The sequence below is a fragment of the Periplaneta americana genome, chromosome 3 (assembly GCF_040183065.1).
Source record: "Periplaneta americana isolate PAMFEO1 chromosome 3, P.americana_PAMFEO1_priV1, whole genome shotgun sequence".
Lineage (NCBI taxonomy): Eukaryota > Metazoa > Arthropoda > Insecta > Blattodea > Blattidae > Periplaneta > Periplaneta americana.
The window spans coordinates 86,132,875-86,159,261 of NC_091119.1; the positions used below are offsets into that span (position 1 = coordinate 86,132,875).

The following is a 26,387-nucleotide window of genomic DNA, read 5'->3' on the forward strand; positions in this document are numbered from 1 at the left end:
TCTATTATGATGGTCATGTGCATGAAGCATTGTAATTACCCCTCCCCCCCTCCATGATAAAGTTTTATTTATTGATTTGTCATTTCCAAGGACTACAACTTTAAATTTTCATCACTTACACTTTGCTTTGCTTCCTCCGGTTTCATAAAGCATGGAAACGTTATTCCACACGAGAGTTTGATAACTTGATATCTTTTGCATATTTGTACTGTACATACTTATATTCCATACACACGACTGCTGATTGGACGTAACCGACTGAAAACATTTACAAATTGTGACTAATGAATCTCTCTTATTGCATGATAGCATTTTATTTTTTTTCTGTAAAAAGATATGTTATAGAAAGATACTTGAGCTTTCTGGAATCTAAAATTCGTTGATAAATACGTATTACAGAAAATACAGACCATGGCCTCCTTCCAATAAAACAAGTTAATATTTGCAATTAATATATTATAAACACTTGTTGTGAAATACGTGTTATGTCTTTATTTTGAAATTCTTACAAATATACAGGATTAGTTAAAATTCCGCACCACCTAAATGACTTTTGAAGTATGTGGTTCAAGGACATGAAACTCTGTGTATGGGGATAGCTGTATACTAAGAACTCAATAATGGTATTACAGAGTTTTTTTTCTACTTTCGATTTAACCGGAAGTAACTCTCTCTTATCTATATATTATATTATATATCATATTATATTATATTATATATTATATTATATTTATACCAGTAGAGCAAAAAAGTAACTGAACATGTGTAGATACCTTTGTTGCAGATATGCAACCATTTACACGACACCACCTTCAAAGTACGCCACCTGGGCAGTGACACACTTCTGCCAGCGTCCATATCACTCCCCAAACATTCCTGCAGCCCATCTTCGGTCCCTTCCCGCAGAGCGCGCGTCGCATGAATTTTTACTTCTTCGGCTGATGCAAACCCCCATCCCTTGAGTAGGGATTTGACCTTTGGAAATAGGTAGAAATCTGCTGGAGTAAGATCTGGAGAACATGGTGGCTGTGGATGGACAGGTATTTGGTGTTGTGCGAGGAATTCTCTTACCAAGAGCGACCGATGTGCTGGGGTATTGTCATGATTGTCCTTTCCACAAATTGGGTCTTTTTCGTCGAACTGCATCACGAAGACGTCGAAAAATTGCAACATACGTCTCTCTACTGGCAGTTCGACCCTCAGGAATAAACTCGAAATGTACGAGGCTATGGATATCGAAGACCATTTCAAGCATTACTTTCCCCTTTAATCGGTCGGCACACTGAGTCTATACGCCACACCGGACAAGGCAGAGAAGTTGCCTACAGAGCATGACGTTGCCACCCGAAGTTCGGGTACTTTCTGACTCTACTGGTAGTCTATATAATTTGAACTGGTAATGAAAATTACGGGAAATCGGCAGAACGGGTTTTAATAAATGACCTCCCCATTTTGAAGCTTGGAACCGAAAGATGCGAGGAAAAACAGTAGTCTTCAGTGAAATGTCAATTTTCCTACATCATTTTCCTATTTTCCAAAATGCATCTGTCATCAATTTTGAGAAATAATGGCTTTTCAGGATAAAACAAAACACAAACACACACTACAATAAACAATATCACACGAAGGTCTGCAGAATTGCTCACACCGTTGTTTACGAGATTATGCAAGCTGGCGCATACCGGTAGCGCTTGAAATACAGGTCTAAAGTGGTTCCCGCGTAACGCCAATTCCGCCGCTCGGAGCGCTGTTCTGTTCTAGATATTCGTAGCAGAACACTTAAATGATATTGACATTTGGGACATTTAAAGGACTCACCGTTACTTATTAAATGTTTCCTACAATATTTTATGATCAACTGACGTAATTTCAAAATTTCTACGTCTCAATTACATTAAAATAATTAGCGTCATTCTTGATATTAAAAGATATTACATATTATAAACCAAGACACTACCTTCCTGTTGTTCAATTCATACACCATAACTTTTCAGAAATAATGAAAGAAACTTAATAGGCTACATTATATATGAACACTGTAGTCTACCCTTTTCACGTGTATATTTATTAATACTTATTTGTCGACAGAGGCAGAGGGACAAGTAAGCTCACAGAGTCCGTGATATCCACAGTAGCGCAATGAGCTTGGGATAGAACATTTAAAAATAAAACTCAATTTAGGCCAGTGTTCATGGCCCTTAAAATTAAAAATATTTGACTCTGAGTTAGACTACATTTATGTCCTGTACAACTGTTTACAGCAAATAACGCGCGCTAGAATTACAATGCCTGATTTGTCGGCATTTTCGGTGCAAAGGATTGCGGTACTCTAGATATCCACGGACTCTATAAGCTCATCGCCTCAAATGCCACCTAGTATGTAACTCGGGTATTACTAGAACGTGAGAGAGGAGAAATTTGGTCCAGAGACTCTCATTTATGCTTGAAGGTTTAACGTGTGTGGTTCTTTTTAAATTTCGAGAAGTTAAATTTGAAAGTCTAATCTGTGTGAAGGAGTTTCAATGTGAACGCGGTATTGAAGTTAGAGAGAAAGTCTTAAAATTGTTGCATTGCTCATCATTTCACATACATTTACTTCTCTTGCGACGTAGTGCAACTGCAGATATCAGATTCTAATGTTGCAGAAGAAAGGATGCCGGTCTAGGGAAACAACCGTGAACACGTATCTCCGTTGAATCACTTTCCCTTCTCCAGTAAAAGTTGAATCTAATCGCGTTCTCAGGCTCAAGACGTGAGAAACGTTTCTTTTAGCACAGATTCTCAACACAGCCGTGGGAATAGAGATATCACAAGTATAACTTCCCCATTTCCAAAATAATGGGTGAACAAAATACGTCTTCCTTCCGGAAAGAGGCAACTTGAACTATCTACTGCTTATGGGAACGGCGCAGTACAGGTGATTAGACAAACCACGAACTATTAATGTAGATCATTAAATATAAGCAGTTGAAACATTTATCTGCATAAAATTAAGACACGTGACACTGAATTTGCCCCCTTTTTCGAAGCATTTTCGCAACTGCTTAAGAAACAACTGATAATTCTTTGCAATTTTCTTTGAGGAACCGAGGTGATGTCTTCCCGGATGTTATTTTTTAGTTCTTCCAAGGTACGTGGATTATTACTATATTATTATTATTATTATTATTATTATTATTATTATTATTATTATTATTATTATTATTCCAACAGTTGACTAAACAACAATATACTCTTCAGAGATAACATCAGACGGATGGCACACAGTTGCAGAACCTCCTATCTTAATTTCGATGAGCAAAAGGCGTTTTAACTGCTTATATCTAGGCCTAATAATATTTTACACTAATAGTTTATGGTTTGTCGAATCACCGGTACTACGTTGTCTCCGTAACCGGCGCACAGTGGTCCAAAATCCATATTTAGGAGGACAAATTAGAAAAAAAAAAACATGTCAAAAATGTAATAAAATCCTTAAATTATTTTTCCTTAACTGAGTAACACTCAATGATATTAATCACCGGATGTGGCTGCAGGACAAGATAAGAGGTCGGTAACGTAGCATATTTCAACTACCCCATATTCTTACTCAGCTAGTGCCGCGAATCTGTCGTTTTCTTTATGCTGTAACTGTTATAAGTGATCAATTTCCTTCATATTTGGTATCGACGTAGGCTATCAAGTAGTTCTTCAAATATGTAAAACTGTATGTTTCTTTAATTAGTGTTGTGATAGCACGTCAAATGAGCATGAATGGACACGGGACAAAATATTGTATAGGATAAAGGTTGGTAATATTGTGGTAGTTCTTTTTTGAGAATTTATTACATTTTTACTGAACTAGAGGAAGATCGGTTTTTTGCGTCAACGTATTAACCCCTGCAGGCCTGATGTACAGTAGTGGCAAAAAAACCGGACCGACGGAATAATCAAATTTTCCCGAAATGAGCCACTGCGCATGCCACGCCCGCATTCACAAGATAGCGAGTAATCTATTGGAATTGTTGTAGTTTCGACTGCTGACGTAGCCCATTTCGAAAGCTATTAGAAAATAAGCTGGTAAAATTCATATTCTGGGAATAATAAGTTAATTAAGTAGTAAAATATCGCTGCAATCGAAAAGTATTGGGAATAAATTTGAATAAGGAACAAAAAAAAGTTTCCTTCCCAGGCAGGATTCGAACCACTAAAGTCTTAGTTACCAGTCTGTCGTGCTGTCACTGTGAACAAGGCTCTGAAATCAGCTACAAGGGTCGGTCCGGGTTTTTTTTTTTTTGCCACTACTGTACATTATACTGTACTGTACGTTTTATTTTTTGGAATGTCTTCGATACTTTTAAATATTTTGAAAAATTCAGTGTGATAGAAATGGAGAATATCATTTTTGAAACATTTGTATACCTGAATTAAAAATAAAATTAAAAATTTTGGGGCCCAAGGGATCAAAATTGCCCCCAAATTTTTATTTTCTGTGAAGACTTGATTTGGGATTTTTGGATCCCCAGAATGATTGTGACCAGTTTTTTTTTTCAATTGTTTTAATATAAACTCAGGACTGAAGGGGTTAAGGGAATGTTTATGGAAAAGTTTCTACACAAAATCTGTTCTCCTCTCGCTCAGTAAAATTGTAATAATTATCAAAAAGAACTATCACAATGTTACTCGTAACACAATATTACCAACCTTTATCCTAAATATAAACATTGAGTGCAGACTTGGCTAAGGTAGAGAAAAAAAAACACTTTTTTCCTCCCGAAATTTTCTTTTCATTTCGAGTATTATCTCTTAAGGTGCGTAGATTTACGGAAGTAGAAAATTATAAGCACTATTCTTTCCAGGTGCAGTAGTGTAATTTTTCTCGATTGTAATTAAGAGATTAAGATTAACAAGACTTTTATTCCAAGCAAAAATTACATACAATAACAAAGATTTTACAATACTGCTGTAATACTCGTATATGAATATTCTTCAAAATTCGAAATTGATCACCAATCTCATAGTCAAATACATATTAAAATCATTGTACAAATACAATGTAACTGGGTAACAACCGAAAAGCAAAATGTTTGAGGTCGGGTGTGACCAATAATGAAAACTGGATAGAAAATAATAATAATAATAATAATAATAATAATAATAATAATAATAATCACAACTGTGATTAAACTGTTAATTGTAATTACACATAAAATTTAAAAAGAATAAGAAAAAGAACAAAAACAAACAAACAGTACATAGCTTATACATAAACATACTAAGTTAAGAATATAACATTGTAAAAGTGACAAAAAATAAATAAAGGATAAGAATTTACATGAATTATAATTTTAAAATTTTAAATTACTTGAATAAGAACAATCTCTGCTTCCGAAAGACAATTTAGCGAATGCAAGGCGATAGCTTGTTAATTATGTATCAAATAAGCTTCCCGAGTGCCCAAAAGATGCTATAGTAACTAAAATATTACATTATCGTTGGAGAGCAAGATAATAAAGAACATGAGTTATTTTAACGAAATGAACATTGGCTTAGTGAGCTTATTTATTAAATTATTTTCTCATCGTGATAGTAAAGAAAATTTAGAGAAAATTTATCCTGGAAAAAGTTGTGACTGCCGAAGAAAGCTTTTCCATTACAACAAGTACGAGGTCGAAACAAAGACAATCCAATTAGTTACTTCGTGTAGTTCAGAAGAACTAGCTTTTGCAACGCAGATAAATTATGCAAGGAAAGTAAATGAAATGTCTCCTCTTATTAAAAAAGCAACAATTGGAATTTCACCTACAATTCGATCAATGAAAAGAAGTAGCCTACCGATATGCCTACATTTCTTCACGCTCGTTCATACACTCCAGAAGCAGCTCTGGCATTGCTAGTGAATCTCAAACTAACCAGACACCGATAATTGTGTCTGACAAAGGGGTACAGAAGTATAAATTTTTATATATGTCATATAATTTTAGAACTGAAAAACAATGTTACCCTACAGAAGAATCAATTACCGTTACATAAAAAATGGCAGAGGTAGGATTACAAAAAATTGTTGGGTATAGTAGTTGAACGCAGACCAATAATTATATAATTATTTTATAAAATAAAGTCATACCTAGTGCAATAAAGAATGACGATAACTGTTCATTTCAAGAGATTCATAAATGGGTGTTTGACGGGAGTTCCAGTTAATCTCTTTATAAGCAAGCATTTTTCGAAGAACTGCATGCGAAAGATTCTGATATGTTACTAACATCTGTGTCTCCATTGAGATAGGTAACCAAAACAGATTCCATTGAAAAGACACTTATGTAAAATCCAAGGACATCCTTCACGAGATATTGCCGCCCAATAATATTACAATTTGTGAAACAATCTGCGGAAATACTAAGAAAAAAAAAAGATTATATCGAAACCTCAATTTCCAAATTAAAATCTCTTAGGCACAAAGTTTGTTACGTTCGTGTAAATATACCCTCCTAGAAGGGGCAGATCCTCTTACACAAATGTAATCACTAATCGGAGTTTATATACAAAATAAATATGTAGCCTGTAACTACTGTAGAAAGTTCCATTAAAATCTGTTAGATAGGAGAAAAGTTACTAATTTTGCCTAAATGCGCCCCCTGTAAGGAGTAGTTCCCCCTCATACAAACGTAATTGGAGTTTGTATATGAAGCAAATATATATTACCTATAACTACCGTATGAAGTTTCATGAAATCTGTTAGGAGAAAAGTTATCAATTTTGTCTAATTGTATCCCTCTATAAGAGGTGGTTCCTCTTATACCAACGTCATAAGAGCTTGTATACAAAACAAATATGTTACCTGTAGCTAATATGTAAAATTTCATAAAAATCTGTTAGGTAGCTGAAAGTTATTAGGTAGCTGAAAGTTATTAGTTTGTCCCGCAAAATTTGCGTTTTGGATCACTGCGGCGTGTCGAAGCACGTCTGCCGATAGCCATTACCGCTTTGTGGCGGCAGATAAATTGCTATCCCAGTAATAGTAGGTACATAAATTTAAGCGTTGTTCACGAATGTGGTTTGAGAAGTATTTCTCCTCCTCTTCCTCTAGTATTAATCTAACAAGCAAACATTCTCATGGAGACAGATAAAAAAGTTATTTTTATTCCACCACGTTAATAATCTCAAAACAAGTGCTTATATAAATTTTGACCACTCGAACACGATTATTAGAGCCGTCCCGAAAGTAAGTTTCCATGGAGCCGTTTTCAGAAAGAAAACACAATTTCATGGACATATTTTATTGGAACAGATATAGCAACTTTTGAGCTATTTTTCAACATATTACCCACCGGAATTGAGATATTTTTCATACCATGGGATCAACAGAGATGTGCAGACAGCTGTCACACATAGGTTCCGATCCCAGGCGGCAGACTTCTACGACACAGAGATACGAAAGTTTATCTAATGGTATGAAAAATTTCTCATTTCCGGTGGGGAATGTGTTAAAAATAGCTCCAATTGCTATATCTGGTCCAATAAATCTTTCCAGGAAATTTGTTTTATTTCTGTAAACGACCCAGGGAAGCTTACTTTTCTGGACGGCCCTCATAATTGCGCTCGAGTGGCCAAAATTTCTATAAGCAGTTGTTCTGGCATTATTAACATTATGGAAGAAAATGAATGAACTTTTTATCTGCCCCCATGAGAATGTTTGCTTGTAAGTTCTAAATGAGAGAAAAGCAATAGTCGATTATTCAGAATAGGCATAGGCTACCTGTTTTCTATTTATATTGAAGTATACAAACTTCACAACATTTAAATAGTTGAATCTACAGGGTGATTCACGAAGTTCTCCTCCGGTTTATGGAGGCGATTCCCGAGGTTATTTAAAACAGAAAATATAAATAAATTAATAGGACCACATTCATCATTACAGAGTTACGGTTATTTGAAAACGGCAGAGAAAAGTTTTATTTCAGGATATCACTAATAAATATGCAAAAAATTGTTAAAATAGAAACAACTGATTCTTTATATATCAGTCCCTCTCATTTAGAGTGGATGTAAATCATATTTTCGAAAATGCCTCCCTGAATCTCAAGACAAAGGTCCGCACGGATTTGAACCGCACGCGTAGCATTCACAGCTTTACAAGTCTGTTCCTTATTGTCGCCGCGGCATCCAGAATGCGTTGAAGCAACTCTTCGCGCGTTTGCACCTTAACCTGATACACTATATCTTTCATTCACCCCCAGATTTACGTGCACGTAGTTATGGCAACAAACATGCCTAGCGCTTCATTCACTATTTCCATTCGAAAATGTGTTGTAACTCCGTACTTATGAATGTGATGTTATTAATTTATTTACATTTTTTGTTCCAAATAACCTAAGGAATCACCTCCATAAACCGGGGGAGAACTACGTGAATCACCCTGTATTTACATCTTCATCTGAACAAACGTATGGAAAAGCTATCCTATGCATTATAATCGTTACGAATTGCTAAATCCACTACTCAAGCTAGGAGACGGTGAATTAAATAATGTAATGTGTAAGAATCTAGTGTAAAGGTAAGAAATGAAATAATGAAGCGATGTAGGAATTAAGAGAAGTCAGGGTGAGGATTTCAAAGATTAGTGAAGGCAACACAAAAGAAGGGGAAGTATTAGAGGGGCAAGGAAGTAAAGCAGAAAATGTACTGGAAAGTGGAACTTTACGTGCTACGTGATATTAGATTGTCCTCCATGTCCAATAGAGAAAACTGAACGGCACAGCGTACAGTACATTCCACTTTGTTTGTTGTGTCATCTTCCTTCAATAAGGGAAACTCTTGATTTAAACTATTAGAGGAAATACATAAGCATATATGCTTCATCCATTTTACATCAGTTGTTATTCAAATGTAGTATTATAACAAATGATGATGCAACTATTGCTTTAGTAGTTTTTATGTTATTGTCAATCTCTTCCATGTAGTATTTTATTGTTAATCATTATTGTAAGCAAACACTGACATGCATAAACATTTAGATATTGTAATTTACAGCCTGATGATGCCAATAGGCGAAAACGTTTGCATAAAAAATATTTAGAATAAAAGCAATTATATGTTATAATATTTGTTTTTGTAATTATTAGACAAGTCATTAGACTGATACACATTTTTAATTAATTAAACTATTTATATCAAAAGCTAATCGCAAATCTGTGCTAAAATCTTAACATGTTAAAACATGAAGGGTGGGAGTGAAAGACTGCGAATATTTTTATAACAAGGTGGAATAAACACGACAAGCTTCCTTCTGTTGAGCGAACATAGACGAATATCGAACTTCGCCATACTCAACAACTAACAGAACATAGCACCTGTAATTCACGACGCTAATCTATAGTTTATCTCAAATTCGCTTTCATTAGAAACAAATTCCGTTTGTATTTAACAGGATATGAAACGGGACACTGACAGAGTGTTCTAAATAAATATCTATATTTAACTACCTCTTTGTCTTCGCCAGGAGGTCTTTCTTGAAACTTGATCCTACGACATACTTATATTCATAACAGAACAACATATAAACTTAATATATGGATCATATGCGGAGAGTAAGAGGAAGGCGGAAAAGAGAAAAAATTGGAGACTGCTGGATTTGCAGTGAAGGACCTGTTCTTGGGCAGAAACACGGAATTAATTTTATAATAGAATCACAACATAAGGAAAATGTAACTATTACTCATATGAGGTGGGCCCATCCCCATCACAGGTGGTAATGGATTTCATGAATGATATTTTCACTTTTGTTTTTTGTTATCTTTTCCGATTGTTTATAGAAATTTTCAAGTCTGTTGCTACATTATTATATAGGATATTATATGGGTTCTAACGCTAATCAGATTTGAGAAGAGCGGAAGTGTTGCCTTTAGATGCATTACTTTTCTTCGGAGATGAAACAAAACTTTTATAATATAAAAGATGTATTCAGCACTTAATCCTTAAGTTTAAGAAGAAAATGTATGAAAAGAGTAAAAGCTTCCATCTGTTTTACCTAAAAATTTTCGAACGCAGAAAACTGCTGCAAAGGTTACGACTTAATTTTTTGTGATGCAGAAGAAAGTATCATGGTTCATTTCTTGGACAAGGTACCACTATCAATGTTGGACATTATTCTAATCTTCTAAAACAACTTCAATTAATAAAGCTCAAGAGGCGGCAAAAGCTGAGCAAAGGAGTCATCCTTCAACACAGTATAAGCACATTCTAGTATATAGTCACGAAGCTCAAACGTAGTAAATATACATCCATAGATAGTTGCTAACCACTAGAATCGCTACTATCGCCTCATTACAGGCAATGCGTAATAGTACCTGCACAGTCTATTGTTCCTAGTACCTTCATAAACTCAAGCTTCGTGACTGTATATACTAGACTGTGGTATAAGGTTGATGCATTAAGTTCGTGGCGTTTTTGTTCGTCATAACATCGCGTGGTTAGGAGATTGTTTATAGTTTGTCATTTTTCATTTGTTGCTTGGAGTGTTGGGCTTGTAAATACACCTTGAATTTTGCGAATTTGAAGAAAGTTTGTGCTATTTGTGGGCTGAAGAAAATGGAATGTCAAGTGGAAAAAAACGAACACATCCGATATAATTATTTTTCTTTTTGAGTTTAATAGGTGCAAAAGCAGCTCGAAACACTTATGCAGTGCACTGAGAGAATGTCATCGGAGAAACCACTGCAAGGAAATGGTTCTGTCGTTTCAACACACCCCGTACAAATGTTAGTGTCCATCCATGATATGCGTCTAGTGGGATGAAGAAGGCGTCGTATACTACGAATTACTTCCCAGAAATATAACCATAACTGCTGACATTTCTGCCAACAACTCAAACGCCTTGCAGCCGCAATTGAAGAAAAACGACCGGGAAGACTGCATCAAGTGCTGCTGCAACACGATAACGCACGCTCGCACTCCGCTAATATGACGAAAGCAGCCTTCATGAGCTTGGGTTGGGAGTGATTCCACATTCCCCGTGTTCTCCCGATCTTGTGCCCTCGTTCTCTATCCAACAATCTTCAACGAAGATGCTTTACAAACCTGGTTTGACTTCTTTAACTCCAAACCAGCAGATTTCTTTAGACGCGGAATCGAGAAACTACCTCAGCGTTTACAGAGAGTCATAGATAATGTAGGAGAGTATGTTATTGATTTGATTAATTTCTGTCTATTCATCTCAAATAAGCACTTTTGTCGCAGCAAAAAATGTTACGAACCTCTGCATAAACCCAATATTTTTAATTCAAGTAACACTGGAAAACTGAATTTGAACTAATGTGTTATCTACTATATAGGCCTATACCAGATTTTGGTCAATAGACTATTACAGATTTACAGAACTGGGGAAGAGAGGGGTAGAAACATGGGGAAAGAGTTCGTTCTCCATCCACAAGGCTGGAGCCTTCAATGACTTTTGTGTGACGTTTGACCTACACACTGTTCTCTTTTCTCCTCTCCCCCAACCGTACAATGACGCGAGAGTTGAAGGGAAGGGATGAATTACGTGTTCCGGGTTATGACGCATGCTTCAATTGGAGCACAGTTTTGCATTCCTGGACTATTCCCGGTTTCCAAACCTTAAACAGGCCTTGAAATGAAGGAAATTCCAGACTTATAATGTTAATGATGTGCTAGAATCAGTGTATAGCTGCCTTTTTTTTTTTAAGCACCTTCTGAGTTTTAGTTTATAATGCTAAAAATGTTTCTGAATCTTATCAATAACTTACTGTATTTAGTTAGACTAATGGCCGGTTTCACCAAGCTTCTTTAAATCAGCACAAACGACTTGTCAACAAATGGATCGTTTAATTTTAACGGGATCTTTAAAAGTTGACGGTTTCACCAAGCCTCGTATCTTTAAAATTAACAAGCGTTTGCTAACGAGGGGATTTTGTACATGTATCTTGCATGTTTTGTTTTTCATACGACCATGGCTTCGAAATCGCGAATTTCATTGGTTACATAATAGGCCTATCATGGCTGACTTTGTTTGGCATGAGGAAACAATCATAAACAAACGGGTAAGAGGCAGTAATTTTAAGAACATTTCCTAAATACAATATGTTGTCATACCGCAATTAAAAACAAAAATACAGATGCTTCCAAATGTAAATAGTAGGAATGTAGAGCAGTTAAATTGTAATTTCTAAAGGAAATCTGAGAAAATTTAGCGGACTATAAGGTCGACAGCTTCAAACTGATGGCACAATTAATTATATACAAAGCATTCTAAGCAGTTATATTAGGCCTAAATTTAGGACGGGAAATCGCTCTTCCATAAATTGCATACTACTTTTCCACTGTATTTCATGCAAATTTATTAGTACCCTGTAACAATTTTGCCATGCTTGTGTGGCAGGATTCAGGAGAGGTGTCTTTAAATTGGTTTTTAAGGGGTATCCAATGTCTCCTAAAAGAAAATCTCTTTGCACCCTTTTCATTTAAAAGGCATCCTCCTTTGGAATGTTGTGCTATCCGTGTAGACCGTTACATTATCTTAAACCGAGAAGAATCTGTTGGAGAGGCGTTAAGTGGGTGATTCCTATCTGTCGTATTCTAACCTATTACAATTTCAATAAACTAGCGCTGCGGTAGTTCTGCTGGTTTCAGAAGTGAAAATCGTTGAATTTATAAGTGATTTTTTTGTGGTAATGCAGTTGATCGTATATGCAAGGCATAACAAAAACCTAAACTAATCAAACGTAACCTGTCACAGATTCGTATGTGCAAGGTGTATAAGCAAAGTACGAAGGAAACTACCACAGCGCTAGTTTAGCCACAATTTTTCTATGCGGAGCTTTACATAGGCCTATGCAATTGTTTGAATATTGAATGAAAAACAGGATCTTCTATTGCAGAATCTTTTGGCTATATTACTGCCAGAATATACGATTGGGACATGTACACAATCTATGTTGTCTGTGACAACAGAAAATTTAGCTATAAGCTTATTAGGCCTATAGAAATAATGACTATTGTAATGTTGATGTACGTCTGATATTATATTCACATATCTAGACAATACAGCTTTTGATACCCCGTTCATACCATCAATTATTATTTCAAAACTTCCCGCAACGTTATCATAAAGCGAGAAGAATCTGTTGAAGAGGCGTTAAGTGGGTGATTTCTATCTGTCGTATTCTAACCTGTACAGTATACCGGTATTCAGTTTCTTCTAGAATCATTCTTACTACTTATTTCCTTAATGTGTAGCTTTCGTGGAATTCTTTATCACTTAAATCTTCAAAATTATTATTCCGAGTGTTATTACAACATATAAGTTCGTCTTTATGTTTAAGTTCTAAATAAAGAACTTCACCACCGAATAATTACGTCCGCCATGTTGTTGACTTCTTAACGCATCGTCACTGTTTTAACGCGACGAATAGGTCCTAATAAATTAACGATGAATTTAAAGATGCGTTAGCAATAATGATACTTGGTGAAACACAAAAACTGACTAACGTGTCATTAAATTATTTAACGAGACGTTATAATGATAACAAAGGTTGGTGAAACCGGCCATAAGACTGCTTAAAAATAACATATTGCATATCAAATCATATATTATGTGGGAATCAACATTCCCCTAGTAAAATATGCATTTCTGGTTTCTTGCTGGGAATCCAATCCATTTTCGTTGAATTTGGAACCGAATGCACTACTACCTTAGCCAAAACAATTTACCGTAAAATTTCATCTATAGTAATCTGTTTCTGTCTTTAAGTGTCTGTATTATTAGAGGTTATACACGGTACCGTACTGCAAGTGTTTGGATCTGAAAGAAAGAACGCTTCGTAGTGTTTTAATCTTGTGGAGCAATCTGCATTCACGGCTCTCGTGGAAACCACTAACGTGTGAGATAGAAGTTACTGAAGAAGGTCAGTGTCCCAGACTTCTATAGCTGCCTTTTTTTTTTTTTTTTTTTTTTTAAGCACCTTCTGAGTTTTAGTTTATAATGCTAAAAATGTTTCTGAATCGTATCAATAACTTACTGTATTTAGTTAGACTAAGACTGCTTAAAAATAATATATTGCATATCAAATCATATATTATGTGGGAATCAACATTCCCCTAGTAAAATATGCATTTCTGGTTTCTTGCTGGGAATCCAATCCATTTTCGTTGAATTTGGAACCGAATGCACTACTACCTTAGCCAAAACAATTTACCGTAAAATTTCATCTATAGTAATCTGTTTCTGTCTTTAAGTGTCTGTATTATTAGAGGTTATACACGGTACCGTACTGCATGTGTTTGGATCTGAAAGAAAGAACGCTTCGTAGTGTTTTAATCTTGTGGAGCAATCTGCATTCACGGCTCTCGTGGAAACCACGAACGTGTGAGATAGAAGTTACTGAAGAAGGTCAGTGTCCCAGACTTCTAAAGCGCGAAGAAGCCGCCCATGACGTGTTACCACAACATCTCAACATCTACGTCACAACTCGTAACCTTGCAGCAGGAAGTCCAACTTGGACGTGTAGTAGCGAGTATTCTGAGGCGCTCCAGAACAGCTGACTAGCGGTAGTTTGCAATTCTATTCACTTTACTTCCAGTGTTGCCAAGTCAGCTTTCAACCCTATGTGGTTTATTTTATACTCTGCTAACTAAAACACACGGATATTTTATTTAAAACAGTACATTTCATATGTAGTATTTTCCGATAAACTGACAAGATACAGAATATGAAAACCAGACCAATAATTTCTAGAAGTCTCTGTACACAGATGGCATGCTGAAAACCACTTTTCCTTTTGTTTTGTATCGGAGATGTTGAAAACGTTTATTTATGTAAAACCTCGAAGTATATTTTTTGCAGTATCATAAATATCTCTCTCGTTTGTACTTATCCTTAGTGTAATAAAAAAAATAGATCTTTTGGTCATATCTGTCCCTTTCTCATAATAATTCAGTCATAATATATACCCAATTATTATTCAATTGAGAGGTCCCGCGAAACTTACGTAACTTCAGATTGCGTACATTCGAGTTTTTATTTTAAAAAATCTAGTATTTAAAACTAATAAGGCTATGAGTGAAGCTCAGGCTATAGACATGAGTTTGCTTTCTGATCCGAAGCTGTGGTCAGGCATGAGTTCGATTCCCGCTTGGACCGACTGTTGTATTTTTTCTTAGGTCACCCCTCCAATAATTATAAGAGGAATGTTATGTAATCTCATGGCAAATCCCCGGCCTTATGTCGCCAAAAACCACTTCGCTATCATCAATTCCAGTAACGCTAAATAACCTAGCAGTTGATACAGCGTCGTTAATTAACACACGAAAATAAAATAGAAAATGAAGGATTTGTAACCGAATGGATGAAGTTACAACATAGCACATTTTAATTTCAATTGATTTGTCGATTCTTCAGTAACTAAAACTTCAACTCTTTTTGTAGCATACTGCGTCTCAAGTCTTCCTCTACGATACTTTACATGAGAGGAATCAGTGAAGTGAAACTATGAAAACTAAGTATGACAATATCCACATTCATATATGCGAACATTGAATTGAGGATCGAATGAAAATATTGGTCAGATAGCTGAACTTTAAATAAACCTATGATCTAAGCTAATTCAGCCTAAATTTCAATTTCGAATTCATTTTTATGTGCATTCCAATAGTCATATAATGATAATACAAAAATGTAACATTTTGATAGTTCAGTCTTTGACTTATTTATTACAGCAAAATATCAAAAAAGTTATTTTTGCTAATACATATTAGTTTTCGCCCTTATTATGGGCAACATCAGACTAATAAGTAGATATCTCTATAAAGTAAGTAAATCCATATTAAACATATTGCAAAAAAAAAACAAGTTTAAAAGATTTAAAAACCATCAAATTAAAAAATAAATTATTAAAAATAATTAACAAGAATTACACGTAAAATATATTGAAATTATGGATACCTACTAAAAAATTGTCTATATGAAATGAGTTAAGAAATTTCACGAAATACACGCTTTTCTATCTTCATTATGTTGGTTATGGGAAGATTTATACTTTACGCAGTAATTGTATTAATGTGGAAAAAAACCTGGAAGTAACCACTTGTTTATCTTGTTTATTTGGCAATGGGGAAAAAATTAAATATGTATACTTTTTACAAAATCTACAAAAAAATGTCTGCAAAGAATTATGTCATTAAATATTTGGAAAAACCGTAGACGAATAAAATATACCTGAAATCATAAAATAATGTAATAAACGTGGATGGAAGAGCACAGTGTGGAGTGAAATTGACTATGAAACAAGATACGTTGACAATGAGTGTGTATGATCACTCAAATAGTGATACATGTACAACCAGAATGACTAAAACTTAAATTATACGTAACATTGTTAAAAGATGTGAAAAACCAAAATTAAACATTCTTCAATTATAAATGCAGGTTTGTCGTAAATTAGATAATATACAAATGTACTGTAGATAAGCGTTATTTTTTTAATTTGATGGTTTTTAAACTTTTGAACTTTTTTTTCAATATGTTTGATATGGATTTACTTACTTTTACATAGATATCTACTTATTAGTCTGATGATGCCCATAATAAGGGCGAAAACGTTCACTAATATGTATTAGCAAAAATAGCTTTTTTGATATTTTGCTATAATAAATAAGTCAAAGACTGAATTATCAAAACTTCACACTTTTGTATTATAATTCAACCTAACTCAAAACTAGTTAATTGTGGAATGTTGTAACAGTTCCATAAATTCAATCTGTAACATGTTGTCGAAGAAAACTAGATGAAGAGAAATTATGATATAATTATTTAATTCTGTAGCAGTGCAGATTGCGTGTGATATTGTCTGTTGGAGAGAAAATACATGCATATCTGACCACCACCACGATATGAGGTCTCAGGTTCGTTTCATCTGCCTCATTCATAATGGTCTCTTCTCATTTGAGGAAATTGAGGTTGAATTTTTAAACGAGTTTGATGATGGAGCTGGCGTCTTAAGTCTTCAGATGTGACTTCCCATTTGAACTACACACAAAGGAAGGCGCCACTTCCGCCAGAATTGCCAAATAAGAGGTCATTATTCTTCTCTGCCATAGAGTCTTTGCACGTACGCCTAACTCTGTGCAAGCGGTCCTTTATAAGGTATTGTCGGCAGAAGCTACCTGTGTCAGTGAATTTTAATTACTCTCCTCCACCTCCCCATTTCTTGACAGGATTTGGGACTTGCTTTGGCGGAATTAATTCTCATCCATGTTATAACATAACAGCCTACATGACGCTCTCCTAAGGAATGAAAAATTCGTCGTCACGAAGACGTCAATTCCCCATACATTTTACGCATTTTGCAACAATCTATCTGGCTGGTTCTTGTAACGGCAGCATGTCAATACAACATTTCTCTGTTAGGGACCGGATTTTTAGGTTTTTAAGAAGTTCATTTTAAGTTATGGAAATAGGTGAAATAGTTTTTTTTTTTAAGATTTTTTTTGTCCAAACTGTGAAAGGGGTCACAAAAATTGCCCGATTGTTAAAGATGTACGCTTTACAATCAATTTTAAATGACATAACTTTTCCCACAGTGGTAAAGATGGAATCATTTCCAATCCACTGTTGTAATAAATGTGATTTCACTTGTTTTGACATAGCTTAACAAAACACAAAATATAAAAATTCAATGTTAACACCGGAAGCATAAGAATAAGATAGACTGCACAGAACTTCAGAAAATTTCACAGTCCGTACCCGCATATGCAAGATCAGACTTTTCTATTAGCAAGCATGTCGAAAACTTCACGAATTTAAACAATGCGACTTTTTCGAAGTTCATTCATCTCAAGAGAAAGTTTAGTCACTTCATACCCTTCTACTGGCATGTCATATCTGCAATCAGCTGAAATTCCAAAATACATACAGTCCCAATCAATGCTCTTGAAAGAGTGAAGCCTCTGAAGGACGGCCCCTTATACAAAGAAAGATGGAATTCCCTGTTAACCGTATTAAAAAAAAAAGACTGAACGGGTAAAGATAGCATATTGGGTTACTTTCTCCAGTGTAGAAGAGAATAAAAATTATAAAATGTATCAACATTTCTAAATATATTTATATAAAACGCAGTAAATATAGAAAAATATGTATTAATTATGATTTAGATTTTCTTTAGTTCTTAAGGTCTAATTTAGGTTTTTTCAGGTCCAACAGAATTTACATTATGACTCTTATGGCCATGATTCGGAAAACTATCAAAGAATTTATGAGTTTAGAAGCAAGGGAAAAAATAGTTAAAATTTATCAATCCGGTCCCTATTCCCTGTCATTTGTAAGACGCTGCATGCTCAAACATGAAAAGAAAACTTGTGTTTTCTCTGAAACAAGTATTTTATAATCACGAAAAGTAAGATATCTTCTTTCATTTAGAAATAGTATAGTTTAAGGGGCCCTGTTACCCCTGTGAGGTACCAGTTAGCATGTTGATTGTGAAACGGAATGAGTCCGGATTAAAAATATTATGGTTATGTTTTTTTAGATTTTTCTCCCTCAACCAATTGAAGCAGAATTTCTGGGTAAATTTCGGCGTTCGAGCTCGGAATCATTCATCTTTCATCTATCATCTTTCAATAGTTTCACACCGATAGAAGATGCAGCAGAATGTAGCACTGTGATTTGCTAAAAGATTCTATCGATCTGAGGAAGCTGTAGAAGTCCCAGGGGAACGTACGAGCTTTCGTAGCGGACTCCATCGGAACTGAGTGATGTGTAGCTGAATCGATAGATGCACGAAAAAGTGCTTCACGATACCTACAGGAACACGGTCTTCAGATCAATATAGGATGCAGTACCGTTGATTTGCATACAGATATCAATCCAGAAGGCTGCAGAATCTCAAGGGGACGTATGGCAGTTGAAGAGCTTAATCGTGGGCTGTGCTGTGTAGCTGAATCGGTAGATGGCACCAAACACTGAATCACGATACGACAGGAATGCGATCCTATGAACTGAAAATCTCTATCAAATGAAAAAAGCACAATAAGCCCAAGACTGCGGTATAAGCCTTCAAGTCCTCCCCTGTAATAAAAAAAACGTTAATTTTACCTCTCTCCATTACCCGTTTCCTAAGCATCTACTACGTGAAAGAACCTGCAATTTTTATGGGATGTTTAACGATTTTTAATTTACATGAACTTTTTAAAATTTTTATTGAAAATGACAATTTTTTATTGAGTACTGTAAATGTAAGAGAATTTATTCAGTTTATATTTTGTCATTTAAAAATATTTGGTATAACAGGACATTCCTGTGTTAAAATTGAAAACAGTCAAGTTAACTCCAATCTCTACAAGACAAAAAGTGCGGATATTGTAGATCTATGTTCTGCTAATTATTGCTTTGTTGCCTAACAAACGTCTCTCACTTCTACTTCAGTGTTGTTTGTTCAATTACTATATTTTTATATGCAGACCTGGAGTTTTATATAAGCTCGTCTACCTCCTCTCCAACTATCTTCAAGTAGCCAGCTCCAGTTTTACATGTATAGAAGAGAGATTAGGTAGACCTAATGTGGCCAGGACACAAGTAACTATCTTATCTATCTCGCCATGTAAGTGACTTTGAATTCGTTGCATTGCAGACGAATCGGACGAGTGGGACACAACGGACTCTTCGACTCTAGTCCTGCAGGACAGCAACGCAGTAGTTCTTGTAGGAGTGATCCTCGGCGTGGTTGTGACTGTGATATTACTCTTCACTATGGCACTGCTCATAGATTGCAGGACCCAGTAAGTAAACACACACGAGAGTGCAATGTAGTGGAGTAGAAAATGTGTACACAAGAATGAGGTGTAGACCTAGGTCAGCTCATAGGGTAATGCATGGGAACGGAGAAACCCCCGTCCATGCCCTCCTTACACCGCAAAGTAGGTACTCTGCTTCAGTGATGGATTTCAGATGGCCAGCGAGAGCCGAAAGTCCGTAAATTTATGATATTAATATTAGTATAATCACATAATGAAATTTCATATAATAATAATAATAATAATAATAATAATAATAATAATAATAATAATAATAATAATAATAATAATAATAATAATAATAGTTTTTGTGATAGACTGGGACATTGTTTGGTTGTAAATAGTTCTCATTTTGAGCATCTTTTGTAAAGTTTTGTTAGTAATAGTGTTTTGTTTAATTTTATAGCCTACTCAACATGATTTTACATACTTATTTGTCTGAAGTTTGAAGTCCATGAAACAAGTTTAATAAATACTTAAAAGACACAAAACGAGTGAATGGGTAATATTTCTACACATTCATACGTAAAATTTAATGAAGATTCGGGATATATAATTTTTAATATAGGGTGTCGTTTAAAAAAATAAAGTTTACTGTCCCATTCTGTATGTCTGAATAACTTTTTTCGAACACTGGTATCATATTGTATGGTTCATCTCAAACAGCTTTTGTATAATACTTTTTTTTTTTTTTGTAAAATTAAAATTTAAGAAGTTATGAGTAATATTCCACACTTTTTAACACTCTGTATAAAGAGAAAGAGGATAAAATATGTTTAATTCAGAATTCAGTACGGTGAACTTCCTTGATAAAACAAAAAAATCCTGTAATGACATGGCTTACCTACATGTCTCTGAATAAATCAGCCACTACTTACATTTCTACATGATACAAAAACTATCGATGCGTCGTAGACTAAATAGACTACATTTGTAAAATATAATATTCCGTAATTTACCTCTCTTTAGACAGTTTAGTTACTTTTTAACTTTGTTTTCTACAAACAGATCAAAATTTGAACATGTAAATTCACTTTATCATACCATTATACTGAACTCTCTGAGGTCGTATTTATTACAATAGAACTTCATTTATTCATTACACACGGAGCTGTAAGTTACGTCGGAAAGCAAAAAATGCCTGTTATTGAGAAGTGCATTCAAACTACACAGATTGAGTGTTATTCATAACAAGTACATATCCCTATCAATTACGTAAACCAAGTCCTTGAAGCAATGTTCCGATGAAGACATTACCTTAGCCTTTTCCACCCATTTTATTAACAGATGTTAATGTAATTTATTATATTTATTCAGTCACTCTGCGAACGCGGAAAACTAACAAACTTGAAACTTGATCGTTCACAGCAGTCAGAAAAACAAGCAGCAGATTTGGATAATGCGTAATAAAGAGGTCGGTTATGAGGAGATATACTATTTTCAACCTTAGATTCATATCACAGTGTTCATACAGATTCAGGTACAACGATGCTTCATTCTAATGATGAAGAAATGTTGAATAATTTCGAGGGAAAAATTGTTCCGGGGCCGGGTATCGAACCCGGGACCTTTGGTTAAACGTACCAACGCTCTCCCACTGAGCTACCCGGGAACTCTACCCGACACCGATCCAATTTTTCCCTCTATATCCACAGACCTGAAAGTGGGCTGACAACCGTCAAGCAACCAACATTTGAGCTCACACTAACTCTGTGTGAATTTAAATTGTGGTTTTCTGTTACGTACAGTGACGTGTATTATGCAAATTAAGCTTTCAGGAATAACTCCCTGTAAAGTTAATTTGAATAATTTCGAGGAAAAAATTGTTCCGGGGTCGGGAACTCTACCCGACACCGATCCAATTTTTCCCTCTATATCCACAGACCTCAAAGTGGGCTGACAACCGTCAAGCAACCAACATTTGAGTGCACCCTAACTCTGTGTGACTTTAAATTGTGGTTTTCTGTTACGTACAGTGACGTGTATTATGCAAATTAAGCTTTCAGTTCCCGGGCAGCTCAGTGAGAGAGCGTTGGTACGTTTAACCAAAGGTCCCGGTTTCGATACCCGGCCCCGGAACAATTTTTCCCTCGAAATTATTCAAATTAACTTTACAGGGAGTTATTCCTGAAAGCTTAATTTGCATAATACACGTCACTGCACGTAATAGAAAACCACAATTTAAAGTCACACAGAGTTAGTGTGCACTCAAATGTTGGTTGCTTGACGGTTGTCAGCCCACTTTGAGGTCTGTGGATATAGAGGGAAAAAATTGGATCGGTGTCTGGTAGAGTTCCCGGGTAGCTCAGTGGGAGAGCGTTGGTACGTTTAACCAAAGGTCCCGGGTTCGATACCCGGCCTCGGAACAATTTTTCCCTCGAAATTATTCAAATTAACTTTACAGGGAGTTATTCCTGAAAGCTTAATTTGCATAATACACGTCACTGTACGTAACAGAAAACCACAATTTAAAGTCACACAGAGTTAGTGTGCACTCAAATGTTGGTTGCTTGACGTTTGTCAAGCCCACTTTGAGGTCTGTGGATATAGAGGGAAAAATTGGATCGGTGTCGGGTAGAGTTCCCGGGTAGATCAGTGGGAGAGCTTTGGTACGTTTAACCAAAGGTCCCGGATTCGATACCCGGCCCCGGAACAATTTTTCCCTCGAAATTATTCAAATTAACTTTACAGGGAGTTATTCCTGAAAGCTTAATTTGCATAATATACGTCACTGCACGTAACAGAAAACAACAATTTAAAGTCACACAGAGTTTGTGTGCACTCAAATGTTGGTTGCTTGACGGTTGTCAGCCCACTTTCAGGTCTGTGGATATAGAGGGAAAAATTGGATCGGTGTCGGGTAGAGTTCCCGGGTAGCTCAGTGGGAGAGCGTTGGTACGTTTAACCAAAGGTCCCGGATTCGATACCCGGCCCCGGAACAATTTTTCCCTCGAAATTATTCAAATTAACTTTACAGGGAGTTATTCCTGAAAGCTTAATTTGCATAATACACGTCACTGTACGTAACAGAAAACCACAATTTAAAGTCACACAGAGTTTGTGTGCACTCAAATGTTGGTTGCTTGACGGTTGTCAGCCCACTTTGAGGTCTGTGGATATAGAGGGAAAAATTGGATCGGTGTCGGGTAGAGTTCCCGGGTAGCTCAGTGGGAGAGCGTTGGTACGTTTAACCAAAGGTCCCGGGTTCGATACCCGACCCCGGAACAATTTTTCCCTCGAAATTATTCAAATTAACTTTACAGGGAGTTATTCCTGAAAGCTTAATTTGCAAGAAATGTTGAGTTATAAAAATGTCTGCTAGCATTATTTACAATTGGTTGGAACTTAGTTATGCTATGATGTACCGAAGTATACATGATATTTCCGAGCAGGAATTCTGCATTACCATATGGTGAAGAATGGGCAGAACGGACAAAAATTCAAGATGGCCCATTGTTTCGTTGGACCCCGGCCACTCAGTCGCTCGTAATGAGTGCACCTCTGTATATAGTGTTGGACATTGTGCCACCGTCACATATTGTGACACAGAGGGTAGGCCACCAAAGGGAAACAGAGAGGTAGGCATGAAAAGGATTCAATCAGGCATCGTAACTAGAATCCGGTGTGGTTTATTGGATAAAACGTCAGCACGTAGAACTGAAAACCCGGGTTCGAGACCCGATACCGGAGAGAATTTTTCTCAGTTCTACCCATTCTTCACCATTCGTTATGCTAGTTCTTCCGCTAACGATTTGCGGTGTTAAGAAATAACAACGAACACTATCTAGTATCACAAAATTCTAACAATTTCGTATTTTCCTAGTGCATGTGATCTAGTATAGAAAATTTTAATATGTCACGTTATCATTTTTACCATTATTACAGAGCTTCGAAAGAAAATTATTATCACTTAACATAATTTTTTAATGTAATATTTTCCTTGGTTAGATCAAATTAGCGTAGCTTAATTTAGAAGTGCCAGAACATGAGTCGGTGATCAGCGACCTATACACTAATATTTAAGGTGCTCGCTTGATTTAAATGCTAATGTATAATTGTTACAACACAACAATCAGATTTTGATAATTCTAGAGAACTAAATCAGGGATAGGCTATATTATTATTACGATGTACCGAAATACCTTTGATATTTCCGTGCAGAAATTCTGCGTCATCATATGATGAAGATGAGTGGAACGGAGAAAAATTCTTTCCGGCACCGGGATTTGAACCGGCGTTTTCAGCTCTACGTGGTGACGCTCTATCCACTAAGCCACACCGGATTCCCATCCCGATGTCAGTGCATCAGTTATTCATAGATTTCAAAAAGGCATATGACTCGGATAAGAGAGAAGTTTTATACAGTAATCTTATTGAATTTGGTATTCCTAAGAAACTAGTTCGATTAATTAAAATGTGTTTCAGTGAAACTTACAGCAGAATCCGTATAATCCACTTTCTGTCTGAAGCTTTTCCAATTAACTACGGGCTAGAATATGCATTATCACCTTTACTTTTTAACTTTGCTCTAGAATATGTCATTATTGAAAAAAAACAAGAATACATATTTTGCGGGGACTTAAATATTGACTATCTCACTGAGAACACTAAAAAAGAAGAATTTGACACATTATTAGCAACCTTCAATTTAATACATACAGAAAATTTTCCAACTAGAATACTAAAAGGATCGATTTCTGCAATTGATAATATAATTATAAGGGGAGATAGATTAGATAGTTACCGCACAGTTCCCATTATAAATGGTCTTTCAGACCACGATGCTCAACTAATAAGAAGAAATGATAGCATTCCTGCATCAAAACACCCGAATAAATTTAGGTTAAGGGTCATAAATGAAGAATCTTTAAGGGACTTCGAAGCTAAACTAAAAAATGAAACATGGGAATCAGTATATGAAAATGGTGATATGAATAGTAAATTCAATGTGTTTCATAATACATTCTTAAATATCTTTGAATCCAGTTTTCCTGTAAAGTACAAAAATTCTCAAACATCTAAAAACAATTGGATTACACAAGGCATAAAAATCTCTTGTAAAACTAAGAGGTCTCTCTATATTCAAAGTAGAAATAGTAATGACCCCAAATTAATAGCTCACTTTAAAAAGTACTCTAAAATATTACACAAAGTAATCTTAAAAGCCAAAGAACTTTACTATAACGGAATTATTCTGAACTCGAATAATAAAATCAAAACAACTTGGAACATAATAAAAAAAGAAAGTGGAAAGTGTAGAAGTAAAGAACAAGGTTACACTCTTGTAACAGATGATAGAAAAACATCAGATGCATCAGAAGTTGCGAACATATTCAACAAACATTTTCTCTCAATAACTGATAACCTAAACATCCCACAGAATAATAATAATAATAATAATAATGCCATCGATTGTTTGAAAATATCTATTCCTGTAACTTTCCCAAATATTCAAATTAATCCAACAAATTCACGAGAAATAATTACAATTCTAAAGCAATTAAAGTCTAAAAATTCCTCGGGATATGATGAAATTACTAGTAAAATATTAAAAGCCAGTTCACAAATAATAGCCAAGCCCCTGTCTTATTTATGTAACTTTTCAATGTTTAATGGTGTATTTCCAGAGCGACTGAAATATTCAGTTGTTATTCCTTTATTCAAGAAAGGGGACAGAACCTCGCCCGAAAACTACAGGCCCATATCCCTTCTACCAGTCTTCTCAAAGGTCTTCGAAAAAGTTATATATAAAAGAGTATATCATCATCTTGATAGATACAACATTCTCATTCCGGAACAATTTGGATTCAGAAAGAATAAATCAACTGAGCAAGCGACGTTTAATTTAACTGATAAAATTCTGGAAGCTATTAATAAAAAATTACAAGTAGGAGGGATATTCTGTGATCTCTCCAAAGCTTTTGATTGTATTAACCATAAAATTCTACTACAAAAATTAGAATACTATGGTATTAAAGGCATAGTATATCAGTGGTTTGAGTCATATCTCCTGAACAGAAAACAAAAAGTAGAAATCAACGCATTTAGTAACTCCTTTAAATCTACTTCAACATGGGGAAATGTTCATACAGGGGTCCCACAGGGATCTATATTAGGGCCTCTTCTTTTTTTAATTTTTATAAATGACCTTGGCCCCATAATAAAAGGAATAGGTTATCCTATACTATTTGCAGATGACACAAGTATCATAATTACAGACAATAACTTTGTCACATTCAAATATAAAACAGAAACAATTCTCCTTAAAATTTATGACTGGTCTACAACCAATAAACTAGCATTAAACATTAATAAAACTAACATAATTCAATTTAAAGCCACTTCAAATTTCATCTCTGAAACATTGGACACAACTATCAACAATATACCTCTACTAGAAACATCAACAACCAAATTTCTTGGTTTGCATATTAATAATACAATAAATTGGAAAAATCATATCAAAGAAATAACCCCCAAACTTAGCTCAGCATGCTTCGCAATTAGGTCGTTACAACAATTTCTAAACAGCAGTATCTTGAAGACAATATATTTTGCCTATTTTCATTCCATTATGTCCTACGGAATAATATTTTGGGGAAATT

General features: G+C 35.2%; 1 protein-coding gene across 1 annotated transcript in view; it reads left to right on the top strand.

Moving 5' to 3' along the window:
* The window catches only part of LOC138696232 (uncharacterized), a 143,953-nt gene that overhangs the window by 108,145 nt on the left and 9,421 nt on the right, over positions 1 to 26,387 (top strand). The window contains exon 2 of the mRNA XM_069820905.1: positions 19,620 to 19,767. Coding sequence (XP_069677006.1) covers positions 19,620 to 19,767 — 148 coding nt within the window. The remainder of the gene's footprint in view (positions 1 to 19,619; positions 19,768 to 26,387) is intronic.